At 32.6% G+C, this 18,229-nt stretch overlaps 1 protein-coding gene across 5 annotated transcripts in view; it reads right to left on the bottom strand.

Moving 5' to 3' along the window:
• PTPRK (protein tyrosine phosphatase receptor type K) overlaps window positions 1-18,229 on the bottom strand; it is a 510,632-nt gene that overhangs the window by 14,588 nt on the left and 477,815 nt on the right. For 2 of the 5 annotated variants that reach the window (XM_074368386.1, XM_074368385.1), the window contains exons 16-23: window positions 17,577-17,612; window positions 13,170-13,354; window positions 11,404-11,491; window positions 10,228-10,304; window positions 7,616-7,652; window positions 6,223-6,320; window positions 5,691-5,807; window positions 639-793 (exon numbers count right to left, since the gene is read on the bottom strand). In XM_074368386.1, the coding sequence (XP_074224487.1) occupies window positions 639-793; window positions 5,691-5,807; window positions 6,223-6,320; window positions 7,616-7,652; window positions 10,228-10,304; window positions 11,404-11,491; window positions 13,170-13,354; window positions 17,577-17,612 (793 nt within the window). The other 3 variants (XM_074368388.1, XM_074368387.1, XM_074368389.1) reach the window with 2 other exon arrangements.

The following is an 18,229-nucleotide window of genomic DNA, read 5'->3' as shown; positions in this document are numbered from 1 at the left end:
GAATGCTTGTTTTAAGAGAAATTTCTAATCAGAAGAAAGTCTGGATAATACTCACATTTTTCCTGGTATATATTTGCTGGATTTCACTGATATAGTTTTCAAGGACCTCTGATGGATGGGTTTTTTTTTAATTCTTAAATAGCTGTTTTACAGCACAAATTCTTGCAATTTAGGCCATTTAGTAACTCTGTATGTCTCAAATTTAGTTTTAAAAGCTGGGATTCTATTGAGAATTTACTAGATTGGCAAGAAATCTCTATCTTTACCTACCATTCCATACAATGTGGGATTTGTAAGAGCGATTAAAATACACGCACACACAGATGTTGCCACTAAAAGGCAGAGTTTCTACATTTGCAATTATGGACAACACTACACACATTAGGATGAATGTATTTATTTCTGAAGTTTTTATTTTATATCCTCCCTAGAGTTAACTTTTATTTCATTGCTGTTTTACCTTGTCTGTAGTACAGGCAAGCTGGAACCTCATAAGCGTGCATTAGTTTTTGTGCTTAAAAGCCTAGTCTTTTTTTTTTTTTTTTTAAATTGAAGTAGAGTCCTAAAAGCCTTGTCTTGATACTTAAAAAAAAAAAAGCTAGCTGCACACAGTCAATGCCATTTGGACCACCACTCACCTGCAGTGCACAACGATCGGGCCAGCGCTGGGAGGGTTGGAGAACTTGACTCGTCGGATAAAGGAAAGAAGCCCTGTAGCGTGGTAGGGCACGCCGTGGTCAGGCCAGCCGGTGAAATGGAACTGCTTAACCTCACGGATCTCATTGTACCCTCTCTGTGCAAACATGTAAAGAAGTGTTTTCAAGAGGACCAAAATAAAGCCATTAAAGACAACCATGGGTACTTGACCTAACTGACCATGAAAAAAAGGAGAAATTTATCAAAGATCATACTTTTTCTGAAAAAGGATGCTGACATGGCGAGCTTACCTTCATCTTCAGACAACTGCCAAAGAAAGCAAATTACAAGTCTTACTCAGTTCTATAAGGCTGGGTAAATTTTATTTACCTTGACAGTCTGTTTCTTACTTGGAATGACAATATATAAAATTATTAGGGGAAAAGGAAGAAATGGGAAGTTAAAATGCTGTCCTATTGACCCAATGCACTGAGTTCTCAAGAGGTGTATAAAAGCAAGTTTCTAGCTTCTCACCTCACAAAGAGGTTTTAATGCTTTGCTTATCCATGTTGAAAATGGTTTTGAGGCATGGTATGTAGGGATTTTCCAGAACACTGCTACTCTAGATTGGCTTGTAAAACTATACAGACAGCTAAGCTGTTCTTTGGGCAGACTATTTTTCTTAACTGTGCAAAGTCTCAGCACACAGAGGATTATTTATAGCAAATAGCAAATAGCAAAAAAAAAAAAAAGAAAGAAAGAAAATACAAAACGAAAGAAGCAAATCATCCCTTGTTGTGCCTCTTTCCTATTGGGTTAATTTAAGAAAACCCTTTAAATGCACATTTCAAAGATTTTCCCATCCTCTTTGTTAAAAGAAGCCTGTAAATTGTAGTAACAGTGCAGTCTGTAGTCCCCAAAACCCCACTATAATCTCTGTGTTCTCAGCTCTACTGTGAGCTCTCTGTGAAATCTCAATCTCACTTGTTCCATCAGAAAAGGTAGAAAGATTGCATGAAACAAATGAGCTAAATTTAGCAAGTTTGTCTTTAGAGTCTATTCTATATAGACCAGTATCACCAAAACCTTGGAAGCCAGTAATCATATCTTACGATTCTTTTTCATTCCTGTTCTTTGCACAATACCCTACACAAAGCAGGGCTCAACAAATAAGTATAGACGTGACTATGATAAACATCACCGTGAAATCACGCACATGAAAAAACACTTTCTCTACTACTTTTCAAGTCAGTTCTAGTAAGGAAGGCCATAATTGTTCAAAGATCTGATTTTAGACAAAGAGACTTTGCTCTTTTTAGAAAGTTTTACTATCTGACAGTGCATATTCCCTTATCATATGTTTTAACTTAAATTTTCCTAAGTAATTTTCAAATATGTGGTTTTCAAAAAAATCCTCTTTTTTAGCATTTTATTATTTCTAAATAACAAGAAAATAAAATTTAAATAAAGCCCCAATGATGTTACAATTAGTACTGCATTAAATCCATAATGTAGTATTAATTCCAAGTATTCCAATTCTGGGGCACAGTGCCTGTCTCCATTTATTCACATCTTATTTTATGCCATTCAATACACTAGTTTTATTCACTTAGGATCTGCATCTTATTAAATATAGTCTAGCTACTTCAGAATTTTTTATTATTGTGAAAGAGATTTTTAGTATCTATTTCTGTTTATTGCTAACATGAAGGAAAGCTAAGATTCATGAATACTTATCTTGAATTAGTCACTTTAAATAATTACTAGTTCCATTTCAAAATATTATCTCTAGTTTTCTTGGTATAAAATCATTACACCTAAAAATAATTTTGTCCTTTTTAATAGTTTTCCCATGTGTTTCTTTTGTTGTCTTATTTCATTTGCTAGAGCTTCCAAAAATGTTGACTATTAGTGAGGATGATTATCCACATTGCGTTCCTGATTATAACTGCAGTGCCTTTAATTTTTCACTCCTTAATGTGGATGCTACTAGTTATTGTTGCATTATCTTTATCATGTTTAGGAAGTCTCCTTATTTTTCTAATATAATTAGAGTATTACTATAAATGTCTTTTAAATAAAATTAAGTGCATTACAATATCTATTAATAAAATCATATGGTTTTCTTCCTTTAATGCACTGAGATAATGAAATATCCTGCTAGATTTCCTACCACAGTTGTGATATCCTTGCCTTCTTAAAACATAATCATGATCAATCATGTTGTGATCATTTCTTAATTCACTGCTGGATTCAAATTTTCAGTATTTTATTTTGAAGTTTTTTTCATACATGTTCTTTTTTTTTAACATTTTTTATTGATTTATAATCATTTTACAATGTTGTGTCAAATTCTAGTGTAGAGCACAATTTTTCAGTTATACATGAACATACATATATTCACTGTCACATTTTTTTCTCTGTGAGCTACCATAAGATCTTGTGTATATTCCCCTGTGCTATACATGTTCTTGAATGGAATTGGTCTGCAATGTGTGTGTATGTGTGTGCATACTTGGGAAAGAGAAAGAGGTGAGAGACAAAGAAGAGCTAAGGGTGCTATCTTTATGTGATTCTGTTGTTACAATTATGCTAGCTTTTAAAATATATTTAGTTGGTTTTAATGGTTTTCTATAGCCTAAATAGTTTAACTTAAGAATTAGGTATTCATTAGTTACTTTCAAGATTAAGGATACCTCAATTATGAAATCAAAATGCAATTTTAATGGCCAGTTTTAACACTCATTCTAGTTTCTTCTATCATCTGTTCAGATTTCTAACTCCTTGGGACAAATTATGGAAATTACAGCTTGCTAGAATATCTGTGTATCTAGACTAAAATACCTATCTCTAAGTTTGCACATAATATTTTCACATTTTTTCCTAATAAAAGTATAACTGTAGTTATATCCCTTTTGTGTTGTCTAAGATTACATAATTTGTTTTGATTGTTCCTCATTTGGAATTGACAGTGGTTTAGTTACTTTATTGATCTTTTCAAGGGAATAGCTTTTTGATTAAATTTATTCATCTTTGTGTTTGTTTTATATTTAATTTTCCTTTGTTTTATTGTTGTTTTTTTCCTGATTTTCTAGTTCAACAATTTTTTCCACAAGATTTTAGCCTGCCTTTCAAAAAAGGAATCATTTTTGGATATATATTTTTCTCATAGGATAACTTGTGGGAAATTTTGATATAAAATTGTTTATCTTTACAATTTAGTTTTAGTTTTGGGGCAATAGTTCATTCAAGGATTATTCAGAAAAGGCTTTGGTGATTTCTAGGAGACTAATGTGGGAGATTGTTTGCTTAGTGATTTGTTAGTTTCCATTGGATTTTGGAAACACCTTGAATTTGTTTTCTATGTTCAGGTTTTCTTTATGACTAACTTCATGACTGATTTTTACTTAGAGCTTCATTAACTTACAAGAAGAATGCATATTTATATTCTCTCTTTCCATAATAATGGGATATAGTTATTCATTAAATCAAACTTGATGTCTTTTCTTGAAATCTCCTATATCTTTTGCTTATTTTGTTGTACTTGATTTGTCTAAGAAATTTTCATACATATTTTATAGTTGTGATAATCATAATTATGTCGTTCTGTATAATGGTACTTTCCATTTAATATTTCCTCTAATTTTTATGTTGATAAAATCACTTATAAATGTCATTTGTAAAGAGTGGTATTTCTAGATCATAGATATGTAATTTAACTATATATTGCTGGATATTTATGGCTATCTATAATTTTCTAGGACTATATATGAAGTCATTATATTTTAAATAAATTCCTTAGGAGAGATTCATGGAAGGTAAAATTCTTTGTCAAAGGACATCAATATTTTAAAGCTCTGTAGATATATGCTTTACTGATTTACAGAGGGTTTATGGCAATTTAACTGCGATCAGCAACATATGAGAACATCTGTCTCTTAAAATACCCATACCCTTAAAATCAATGGGGATTATTATTCTTTTTTAAGAATAATTACTCTTTTTTAAAAAAGAGCCTGCTGATTTGAAAATACAAAATGGTGTATCAGTATATGAGGTTAAACATTTTTAATAGGCATCTTAGCAGTTGCTTTTCTTTGGGAATTCTAGTATTCCTTTCTACTTGTATTAATGCTATGAATTAAGAATATTAAATAATTACAATTTTTTATTGTATGTGCACTTTTTAGATTTAAGTTTTTTGATACAGATGATTTCACACTTTTGTGTAGTCAAATTTATTAAACTTTTCTGCAACAATATCGTTGCTTCTATGTCTTACTTCTGTGCACTTACACTGCCCACTCTGCTTTAGTCTTCCTGATCCTGTTAAAAATAAAAGTCAGATCATGTTACTCCTGGGCTCAAACCTTCCAGTGGCTCCCTACTTTTACTTTTACAAACTAAACTCATCATAGTGGCTCACAAAGTCTCACTTATCTGGCTCTGTGATTTCTCTGACTTTATCTCATCTTTCTTTTCTCTTCACATACCCATTTCTGAATACCCCAGACCACTGGCTGTTTCTTGTTATGATAGGGATATCATGCCTCTGGGTCTCTGAAATGACTCTTCCCTCCATCTGGGAGCACCTCGCTGGGATATAATCCTTCCGTGGGATATAGTTATATCACTCACTTCCTCACTTTCTTCAAGCCCTTACTCATATGTTACTTTCTCCACGAGTCCTTTCCTGACCATCCTTTTAAAACTGTAAACCCTTCCTTCCTCTATCACAGCAATGTTCCCCACTTCCATTCCCAGCATAATTTTTATCAATAGTACTTTGCTTAATATATGATGTCCTTGCTTATTTATTATTATTGCCTGTCTCCCCTCATTAGATCATAAGCTCAACAAAGAGCATGGATTTAATGTGTCTGGAAGTTTAGAAACATGCCTGGCACATGTTATGCTCTCAGATAAATATTTATAGAATGAATGACTGAATGGATGGATGGATGGATTTTATAGCATCATCAAAACAAATCTTGACAGTAAAGGAAAAAAAAAGTTTCAATATACATATTTTTGTAGAACTTCAGGGTACTTACTCTTTCCAGGGTGAATGTTCTAACTACATATTCAGCAAGTGGTTCCATTTCTACACAAGTTACTTTGAAGTCACCATAAACTTCAGTATCATCAGGCCAGTATTTATAGCACTTAACCTAAATAACAGAAAGTATATACAGGTGGACCTGAGTATATAATACACATTAACCAAAATGATTTAATTTCAGTGATAACTCCTCAGGTCACAGTTAAAAGACACTTTAGAAATCCCTAAATGAGACAAAAGAATCTGTTCCACAATAAATAGAAAGACTGTGTGTAATCTCATAAAAATATACAAGCCTGATAATGCAATTAGATTCTAGTATAAAATCAAAGCTTATTTTATTAGTAAATAAGAAATCAAGTAACTTCTGGGCCATCAAAGACTCACTTAGGAGCACTCATTTGAAATGCCATGCCTACGAATTTTTTTCAAACATTTAAATGATATTCTATTTTAAGTGTGTTATGTTTTGCTATTCAACTTATTCTCATATTTTATGACACACAGATTTTTTTTCTTCTTACCCGGCCAACTTCAACTAAATTTGTAACCATCACAATGCAGGCAGACTGCTCTTGCCAGATCATTCTCCAGAAATCATATACTGTTTCATGAACTGGGCCTATGAAAAAAAATTCTTTTGAATATTATGTTATCAGAGAAATTTGGTAGTTAGTAAGAAGTTTAGATAAAATAAAAAGCAATATAAACTACACAAACAAAAAAAAATTAAAGGTCTAACACAAAATGTCACTGAAAGTACTTAAATTCAGTTTGTATCTAAATTCACACTATAGGCAAAACATAGGCATGTATAAGTTTGGTTTTTTTTCAATTTGACTTCTATATTTTAAAATTCAGAAGATATCACTAGTTTCTAGGGTACTTATATCTATCATTAAATTACTTTAATCCATTTTCAAAATAAATGTGAGAATAGGAAATGTCATGCCACCATCAACCAAGCAGCGCATATTACCAATTAAATATACACACAGCATTTATAAATAGTGCATGTTTAGGGGTTAATGAAGAATTACCATATATAAGGATACATTCTAATCTTATAGTATCATTGCCAAAGTGCAAAAGCATCTACTGGGCTATACCCTACCCCATACCATGAAACTAGAATATTATTCTAGTTATTCATGGATGATCCTTCTAACTGTAAAGAGTTTACAATTAAACTCAATTATTCCAAAGACATGTGAAAAACACTTAGAAAATGACCTCTGTCAAAAAAAGCAAAATAGCCTTTTTACTTTCCTCTTTTATAAAATAAGATATGCAGGTTTCCTCTTTTGATGGCCAGTGGCCAATTTCAAGAGATAACTCAAGGTGGTTTTGGTGTTACTGTCAGGATACTTTTACTCCCCAATGTGCCACTATAACAAGAATTCTTTACTTCTTATTTTCCATGAAGAATGAACTTGACTGAGTTCCCTTTAGCTGTTTGTTTTGTCTCAGTCTTGGCTGTAAAAAAAATTGCTGCAAGACAGTCCAGCATCTCATTAAAACAATGTTGGTCTTGGGTACCATTACATGCCAGGCCAACAGAAAACAGGCACCTCAGACAAGATGAGATCTCACATGCTTTCATCAAAAATAAGTAATTTCTCTGCCCAGCACTGTTGATTAGTGCTCTGGGACATCAGGATACAAAGAACCAAATCTCAAAATGTACCAGCAGCTTCTCTCTTAGTTTTAATTTAAAAAATAAATCAAGCTTTACTTTATACATATTTTAACCAGATAAAGCAATTTGTATCATACAAATAAAGAACAGTTTAATCAGAAGAGCTGATTTTTTCCCCCATTAATTCAGATAAAATTGCAAAAAAAAAAAAAAAAAAGCCATATGGATAATTAAGCAAGTTCGGTTATTCTATTACATTTTTTAAGGCAAAGTTTTACCTTGAGTTGCAATGTAGTGGCTTGGTCTCTGGTAGCCCTAAAATAGGAGAACAAATTGGTCATCATTTTATATCAGTGTCAGAAACAAATGAATGAAGGCATAAAAAGATGAAGACAACCACCTGTTAAGATTAAGTTATAGTAAAAAGTCCAGAAATGAGTAGTGAACTCATAGTTCACTTCTCAAACCTAGGTTATCTGAAAGGTAAAAATAAAACAAAAATTAAATATTTTAAGGGCTCTGATTAGAATATATATTTCATAATTGAGTTTTGTTTGCTAGGAAGTAACTTCATAGATTTTGTTTGGTTTCACTAAAATGTTTATGCCTTCATGTTACTCTTTAGTCATTCATTCCTGGCAAAATTGTGTTCAAAAATATTAATTCTCATTTTATCATCCAAAAGTACAACACACTGCATTACAAATGGACAACGACATATTAGAACCATAAAAAAATAACAGAACATTCCAATGTTAGAGCTGGACAATGCATGTGTGTATCAAGTCAAAGTCCTGCTGAGATTTTTTAGAGAATATTTCAGTTCTATAATATGTTCAGGAATCTGCCAAAACTATTTTGTGTGTGCTGATAATGTTAATTTACACACACATAATTACAGGTACACACATATATAGGGAAATAATTTTTAAATGCATCTTATCCTGAACAGAAGCTTTAGTATTTTTCTTTTTTTAGTGTGCCAAGAGTTCTATGTAGTTAAGCATTTAATATTGTTTCAAAAAACAAATTATTCCAGATAAGGAATAAGTTGTTAGTTGCTTTCAACTGCTCTGAATTCCAATAGATCTCGAGTAGCTAAAATTTTAATGGTATAATAGGGTTAAGCTTTGAATTTGTTGTGTCAAAGGGCTTTAGTAAAAGCCTGAGTTAGTAGACATTTGGTCCTATCTAAAATGTCTGTAAGACATTTTGTCCATATCGAAAGCTCCTTGAAATTTGGTCCTGTCCAAAATGTCCATGAGCATACTTGTTTCATGCCAAATGGTTTTGGACAGCACCAAATATCAAGGACTTTTGGCATGGACCAAATGTCTTCATGGACTCTTTGGACAGGACAAAATGACCTGCCAGGGTCTTGGCAGAAAACCAAAGTTAAACTAAATAAGGAAGTACAAGTACAAATTTGTCAGAGAACTGCTGATTTTTTTTAATTCTAAAGAGTAGACTTAGTTTTCCATGTTGAGATATCTGATAAATTTAAAATATTGAATGAGAGTAAAATGATGATCAGGAATTTAACCAATATACTCAGAGACTATACTTAATAAAATTCATTAGTTCAAATATATAAATAATGACAATTCACAAAATAACTGTAAAATGTGAACTTAGGAAATGTGATAAATTATTTCCTATTTATAGAAATTAGAAAAAGTTGGGTACTAATTTTCATATATTTTATATATAAATGTATATACTGCAATAATTGATATTTCTACTTTTTGCCTTACAATTAATGCATAATTAATTTCAGCACACCTAGGTTTAAATTATTTTTTAATTATTATTTTTTAAAAATAGATGAAGTTTAATGAGTGCTTCATATGCGCTAAATGTTCAACATGCATTACTTCGTTTAACTCTCACAACAAAATGATGAGGTTAGTAATATTATCATTATCCCCACTGTAAAGATGAGGGAAGTGAGCACAGAGAGATGAATGAACATTCCCACAATTTCCAGTGCGATTTTGAACCAGGAAGGATGAACAGAATCTGTCCTTCTATATGTAATATACATTGCCTCCTTAATAATATTTTTATTTGATAATTACTTTCCATTAAATAAGGAATTTACATGTAGATATGTTTGTAACCAAAACTGAACAGCAGAACATATGATCAAAACAAACTTTGATCTGTGTGATTCAATATATATGTGTGATATGTGTATTTTACAAATGCAATTTAGTAATTACTTTGCCTAAGTAATTTTAATACTTTACAAACCAATACCACACACCACAAAATAGTCTCCCTACCCATTTTTAACATCAGAAGTCAAATGTAAAAAAGTAAAAATTTCAGAAACACTAATACACATCATACTATCCAGCTTCTCACATATGTTTGGGGAGGGGTAGGAATAAAAGCCAGAAACAGAAACCATCAACAAATAAAACTCGAGTACATAATAAATTGTCAAAAGCTAAAAATGGTCCTGTTTTTCTAAACATAGAAGAAGGGAAGGAGGTAAAAAAGATCTTTACACATGTAAAGGAGTTACAAAAATGAACATAGATATACTGTATGAGGCTAATTAGGTGAAGCATGCAGAGATAACTAGTAGTAAGCATTAGTAAAACTGTAATTAAGAGTAATTACATTAAATATTTATCATAGGGTGCTGTTATTTACATACAGTGGTACTTACATCCCTGTACAGCCAAATCTACAGCCCAAACCAAAGTCAGGTGTGAAAGAAAGCACAACAACGTCAGTAAGTACTAGGACGTAGAACAAGGAAAAGTGTACAGTTTGTTCTTTATTTTAAAAAGCTAGCAATCACTTTATAGGTAATAACAAGCAAAAAGATTCACATATATAAGCCAACAAATTGGGCACACTGAACTGTAAAAATACTTACGTCTATATAGTTGGCATTAATGTAATCTGAAGAAGGGTCATCCTCAACGGGTTGCAGAATTACTCTGGAGTGATCATCTAAAATTTTCAATTGATAAAATAAAAGCTAGTAAATATCTCCCCATTCTGAAACAATGACCCTAGTAGAGACTAAAAACAATTCAGTGGTTAACAGCAGCTTGTCCATAGTATACTATCAAAATTTCCTTAAATACTGATTATTTGAAGTCACACAAGAACTTTAATGAGCTCATTGCATATTACAATGATAATATTCTGTTAATAAAGTCTCAGTGACTGGCATCTTCATAGTTAGGAAGCTTTTAGGGGATATGATAATGTCTGATAAACCATCATCTGATAAATTATCATTTTCATTTAGCCATAAAGAACCAAACTGGCTCTAACTCCTAAATTTGTTTCTTAGGCATGATTTTAAACGGGTAGGATCCTTCTTCCTGCACATTACAGCAAAAAACCCACAGAACTAGGGAGTGAACTCTGAATCCCTGCTCTCAACTTTTTATGTCATGAGAGTCAAGGTGAAATTCTGATGTATTCATAAGATCCTTTAAAATACTTTAAATTGAGACTAGAGTGGTCAAAGTAAATCAGTAGCTAGTTAACAAACTAAACTGTTACTTTTCTTACTGCTCCCATGGTTTCATACGATAATCAATTTATTTATATCATGTATATACATCTTGAAGAATTAATTGGGAGGAAGTCCCTAATAATAAATAACTTGGAGCTACTGGGGTTCAGACACTGGCTCCAAGGAAGAAATAAAAGTATGTGGAAAGAGTAACACTTCCACCTGGAATATGCGTGGTGGAAATGTTATAGTAATTTATCACTGAGAAAAATCTTTCTTTTCCATTATTTCAGTATTTTCAGCTGTTAATGATACCCCCATGCATTTATGTGCAAACATAAAATCAAACAGCACGTTATCTTCACAGGGCGAAGAGTCTGAGTCAACTTAGTTAATGAGGATAATGACAATTTCAGAGTCATGGCCAATAGCCAATGCTGTTTTAATCTTAAATAGATTACTTTATAAACAGATGTGCCACCTTCTGGGATTTTCTGGAAGTTTAATATAAGGAGGAATTGCAAATTACTCTGTCTGCTACAAACAGTATTTACATTCACCAAGAATTGTATGAGAACTTACATGCTATAATGTTTCCATATCGGTTTTTTGCTCTGTTTTGATCTTTTTTAGCTACATCCCAAGATGCTGACTGTCCTTCAAAGAAGCTCTAGAAAAAAACAAAATTAACAAGCACACTGAATTTAATTCCTTTTCTTGAATCAGGTCTGTCTGTTCTGAAGACCAAAATAGTAAAAGCCACTTTCTCAGAAAGGAAGGGAGTCCTATAACAGTAAACAAGTTCAATGTTCAGGCCTCAAAGATTGTTTATTGTTCATCTTGGAATGGATTGAGTTCACATTAAGGACAAGAAACAACTTTAGGGAAAAAAAGGACCTTGAGAGTATCTCAAATTTAATATTGCTGTAACTTCGTGAGATGGAAGTAGAGAAAACATCAAAAACTTCAGGACTACTTTTAATGAGCATCTTTCAAATATGCTTCTTTTTGCATTTGTAACAGGAAAAAGAAAACCTGTTTTCCCCCCATAATTATTCATTAAATCGTGTGCAATACATCACATTTCAGTTTATTTGAAGATCATGAAAATGACTGAGTCTCAACAACGAGGGACTATATAAAATTAAAGAGTCACCATCTCCAAGAATCTTGGAACAGATGAATTTGTTGATTGGCTTAATTACCATATGCAGCAATTTAAAACATGGGTATAGATTTCTTTTTGCAGAAAAACTTAAACTTTGCTCAACACAGGAAATGGGGTCTTCAAAGAATCAGCGATCTTTGAAGTGAGGTACACAGGAATACACATGCAACGAACAAAAAGAACTTGCTCTGGCAGAAGACTGTCATTCCTTGTACTATTTAGTTACCACAGCATAGTGTTTCCGGAATATATCTAAAACCGACTTTCACAATTCAAAGATAATTTTACTCACTCCCAAACTAAAGTATACAAGGAATCTGTAAATAAAATGTAGAGTTTTGAAGATTCCTTATGAAGTTGGATGTATGTTAGATGGTCTTTCAAATATTGCTTGCGTTCTTTCACTTTAAATGCATACGTACAATGGTGTGTTGTGTATGGTGGCTCCCAGCTATGCCCCTGACTGATATTTCTCAGTAAGTGAAAAGTGGCAAAGGAATTGCTTCCTTTTTGCTACATTATGCTTATTGGGATGTTTAGTTTAAACCACTTCTTTTGTAGTACAAATCTTGGTATTTTGGTTTGAGTAGGAAGGGGAAATATAGATGAAAAAAGAATTTCTCGTGTCCTTTTTTGGGGCTTCTTTTTGTTGTCCGGATTTGCAGTGCTTTGTTTTGTTTCCAATCCACCCTCAACCAGTAAACCACAAAACAAAACTCAGAGTGACAAATTTGTACATTCAGGGCACGAAGCTTGATCTTATTTCTCAACAGAGGGTCAACAAGCAAAGAGGCAGAGAATTATCTGCTGCTTAAGTCATTCAAATGGTAGAACGTCTAATGATCCAACGGGACTCGAGGCATCCTATTATGGATTTTTGAAGGGGGAAATAAAAGGTCAACAAAGTGGCTTTTAAATAACATAGTAAAATATATTATGGAATCCAATACTTTTTATTTCTTAAAATTAATTTAGACCCAGCTATAGCCCCAGGAAGTATCTATTTTTCCAACCCATCTACCCACCTTCTCCTATGCACACCTGATTGTACACTCACAGACAAAGGATTAGAGTCTACAGAGTATTCCACTCCTTGCTATGTTAAAGAGAGGAAAAACTGTTAAATTCCACTGAGTATCATGGTTAGAAATAAAATTCAACATAATATTGAAACTTTCACCTCATATTCCTCTTTGAACCCATAGCTGTCTGATGTCTTCATAAGATTAATGTGCTGCAGTAAGTCGGCTACCCTGATGGCTGGGTGCAGCTGTCCCGTCTGGTAAGGGGATTCTGTCCCCTCACAGAGGTAGCGAGGTACATCTAGAAGACGACTGGACTCTGCTGTGGCACTGTGGTTCTCATCTGGCATTTTTCAGATTCCAGAAGATTAAAAAAAAGACAAAGTTACCTTGTTTAATATATATCTATGCAAAGAAGATTTTAAGATCTTAAGATCTTTCTGATAACAGGAAGAAGGGAAAGAAATATAGAATAGACCTAGGGCAGCATCCCCATCAAGACAAAGCCTTTTAATTCAGCTCAAGGCAGGAGGTCAGAGTATATTATCTGTGTATGAAGAAGACAACAGATGCTGCGAGATGTAGAGAGACATCTGATCTGCTTTTAAAAAGTATAAGAGGGAGATTTTGCTGAGTTCTGACTTTTTCTTGTATCTCCAGTTATAGTGGTAGAGAGTGGGACCAGAAGATCACTTTGTCAATTGGAGAGGTGTTTTCATCGTTGACTAAGTTGAATAAACTCTTTCTCACACATATCCCAGCCTCCCTCTTGGCAACCCATCCCCACAGGGCTGTCCTTGACATTTTGATCCTAATATGCTCTAACACCTGGGGCTTTTTAGCATGATACACTCCCTGGGAAATATAAACACTCTACAGAATCATCCCCTGTCCCCACTACACCTGCTAGACAGCTTACATGTACATTTGTACTCAGTCTCCACTCCCGTGGTTAATTATTATTGTTGTTGTTTTTATTGCTGATATTTTTTTGACTCTTCTGGCTACTATATAAAAGAAACCAGGGTATGTCTCTGGGGCAAAATATGTAGGTATTTCCTCTGGAATTCTTCCCTGGTCCATCCAGGATGACTATATACATAGCTCCTGCTTTATGATCCCATGGCCTCCTGTTCTCCTACATTCATTTCACTTAACTCTGGATTTTAATCATTTTTTTACTGATCTATTTTCCTCACTAAACTCTCAGTGCTTAGGGTGTAGAGACAGAGTCATATTTTTCTTTTTATTCTTAGTGCCTGGTGCAAAGCAGTCAAACAATAAATATTTCAATGAATGAATTAGTTAAAATCTATTAAGTCCCTCACCACCCACATTTAAGTGTAGGTCCCATCCCAGCAGTGTTGTTAGCTTAGCATGAAAAGAAACTCTTAAGTCTGTCATTAGAAGGAAGAAAAGAACAAGAACATTTTACCTCTGAAAAATAAATATTATTTTAATGACCATAGTACTAATCATTACAATGAGAAGAAGCATGCTAATATTTATCACATTTAAACTTACCATGCTAATAAAAAACAAATGTTTTAAGGAGTGTTACTCTGGAAAACATTATACTGCCATACTCATTAACAGAAGAGAAAGTACACTCTTAGGGGAACTTTTGTTTTAATGATAATGCATACTGTAAAGAACGATATTTAATTAACAGTTAAACATATTTCAAGTGCTGGTACATTTGCCTGTTCTATCACCAACTCTACAAATAGGATATGGCAAAAAATGAATTGTTGTCCCCATGATAAACATTTTTTCTTCCTGGAGAAGGAAAAAAAAAAAAAAAAAAAAGAACCCCACAATCAGATTTGTGTCCTTCTGTAATTTAGCTTGATTGCATTTACTTAACTTTCTCTTATTAGGCTGAATTAAGCTTTTCTTTCTTTCTTTCTTTCTTTTTTTTTTTTTGCTTTCACTTCTAAAATTCCACATTGTATTAAAAAAATTAAAACTGGATTCTGTTGTAACCTAAAAACACCCAAATGAATTAATGCCCTTTACTCTGGTTTCCCATCCCTCTACACCCAAGCATTTGCTAGCAAACATGGTTCATGAGTGTTTGTTTCCTCTTTTATCCATGAGATTACACTCAATTGATCCACCTTTGCTAAAATATTGCAATCAGTAGACTGACATAAAGATTACATACATCTCCCCAGCAAAATTAAATTCAGAAGCCACTGATTTGGGCACTATCACAGAATATACACCTCAGGATGAGATGTAAAGAGAACAGAACGTCAGAGAGGCAAAAATGCAATCACCCAAGCTGGAATTAAGGAAGTCAGTGCTCTATGAAGCAGCCCCAGAGCTCACATCATACCTGCTGGAGCAGTGGAATATTTACATTTGTGAAAGGCTCAGTGATAAACCTAGAATTACCCATATTCCAAATCTTACATTATTATGTACCAATATGAAATAGACAGTGCCTTCTGTTTTGCATTAACCTTAATACAGTAGTACAATGAGCAGTATTTTTTTAAAATAATCACACATGAATTATTAATCTCAATACATTTCTGCCTCATTAAATTACCTAATAATGTGACTAGAAGTTAAGAGTACATGTACTAATCATTATCCTTATTATACATTTAAGAATAATTTCAAATATTTCCTTGATGGAAAGGTTTTCTAGAGTTCTTTGCAATACACTTACCAGTTATAGGGACTTTAACCCAATGAAGCAGTAAAACACAGAAAACAAAAATATGAATCAATACGAAAGTTTCTAACTTCTTTTTAAATCAGTAAGCAGATATTAATACCAAACAATCCTTGAAGTGATTTCATAGATTGCTTTATAAATACAAAATCAACTGGATGCAAAACAACTGTAAACACAGTGACTCTAAGAATGATGACAAATGCAACAAACCATTTCTAAATCTGGTATGATTAATGAGCTATTTAGCTTTTAAAGGACAAATATTTTGAAAAATCAACCAGTTTGATTTTCAAAATGATACAAAATGTACAATGACTGTTTAAATAAGCAGATTTTATAGCTCTATTGTGTTAACTCTAGCCTTTCTTAAACATAAATATACTTTTTCATGGGAAAAATTATTACAGTAATCTTTTAAACTTTATGCATTATCTCATCTTCCCTTTACAAAATTCTGTGGAAACGGTATGGTAAGAATTATTAAAATTGTTCTTGGAATGTTCTTTGTATATTACTATAATGAAATTTTAACAGGTAACTAAATTTTTTCTTGAATTTTTAATAATTGAGTTGAATTGAACTTATTAGTTTGATGCTGACAGCATTCTACAATGCCCAAAACAGCAGATAACATCTTCAGAAGCATTTGATGCCTCCCAAAGATCATGACTCCTGGCTCCTGCCTACATCCCTTGGGGCAAATTCCTCAGCCCATTTCCCTGCCATTATTGGTGTGGACATCAAAAAGAGAGCAATCAGAAACAGGAAACACTGACTTATAGATTCTTTCAGAATATATCTTTATATTAAACAATTATAAGTTTAAGTAATGATTTTAGTGGAAAAGAAGTATATCTTGCTTAACTGAGTTAGTTGCATTGTTCTAATATATTTTAAAAATATAATTAAATACTGAATACATGGATAATAAAAACATGAATATAATGTAAGCTAAAGTTTTATGTTCAAAGAAATTTAAATATAAAACATGAGAACTGGGAACTTTTAAGATGCATTTATCTGGCAATTTCTACATGTCTTTGGTTAAATCCTAAATATTAAAAGCACTGGGGTCAAACTGATAAGACAACTTGTGAATGTACAAGCAAGCTGATCATGAATCACTGGTGTATAATTAGTCAAGGAACTGAGTACAAATTGAAATGAAACTCATTCTATTCTTAAATATATAGTTAAATTAAAAATTAATTTAATTTATTTTAGATCTGAAAAGGTCTTATTCATCACTAGCAAATACCAGTTGACTTAGATGTTATACAGTGGTAAATCTTAGCTTAGTCCAAATTTTTTTAAAAGATAACACTCATCATGAAAGGTAAATATATAATGCAAAATTCTGTATCAATGTTGTAGCAAATTTATCTGCACTTATAAATTCTTAGCAAAGACAAACCTACAGCAAATGCACACATTCCTAATGTTCACTTGGAAATATATTCCTTAGTTGCTATATAATCAGGAGGACTTAGACAATCCCTTACAATCAGGTAGATTTTTATATATAAACAAATTATTCAGATAGCCCTGGCCCCTGGCGTGTGTGCATTTGGGTTCATTCTACTAACTTGCATGTGGAACCATTAGTCATATATCAAGGGCCATTGTACTTTCACTTCAAATCTAACAGAACCAATAATTATAGAATATGTTGTTTTGAAAAAGCATATCTTACTAATTTGAAATGCACTAGATCTAATTGGGTTGACCATAGTTGGTTTCTGATAAAAACCAAGACTATATTTTCGAGATCAAGCTGCTTCTTGCACTGTAAATAATTACTGTATAGGCAAAGCTAGAATCCATGCAAGGAGGTGTGATCCATGCAAAAAAAGATGACAAAGAATTAGGGCCTCACCTAACACAGCCGTCGGCACAAGTGGATCATTGGGCACTGTAGGAAAACAAAGCTCATGAAGGAATATATTGCCCTAAAGTTGTATTTTACACTCCTTTTTCCCCTTTAAAACAGAGATATCATTCCTTAAGAAATATAATTATTGCACTTTCTCTGATTACTATAAACTAGAAGGGTAAAATTCTCTTTTTCAGCTTGGGTTATCTCAAAATACTAGGAAAGGTGCATCTATAATTATAATTCAGTAGTTAGTTCAATAGAAAAAGCCAAGAAGATTCAACTTGACATTATAAAGATTATGAAATCAGGGGAAGAAAATCATCCATTTTAAATCTAACAAGCATGAGGTACTTAGGAAAGTATTATCTCATATTCAATTCAAATAAATTTTTTTAGTTAACTGTGGGAAATAGATTTAATCCTTTCTCCAAGTTCATAATTGGATATTTGTAGTTACACTACCAAATTCAAGCTTCCTAATAAGGTGCTAATATAGAAATAGACAGAAAAGTTTGGGAAACAAAAACCCTTTCAAGTCCTTAATTGATCGATTATTAAATCAAGTGGTTAGAGAGATGTACATGTATATTTTTAGCAAAACTTACTTTCAACAATAATAGTATTTTATGTTTTTCTCTATCATTTATCTTACA

Source organism: Camelus bactrianus, chromosome 8, assembly GCF_048773025.1.
Source record: "Camelus bactrianus isolate YW-2024 breed Bactrian camel chromosome 8, ASM4877302v1, whole genome shotgun sequence".
In the NCBI taxonomy this organism is placed as follows: Eukaryota; Metazoa; Chordata; class Mammalia; order Artiodactyla; family Camelidae; genus Camelus; species Camelus bactrianus.
This window is presented reverse-complemented; position numbering and strand designations above follow the sequence as displayed.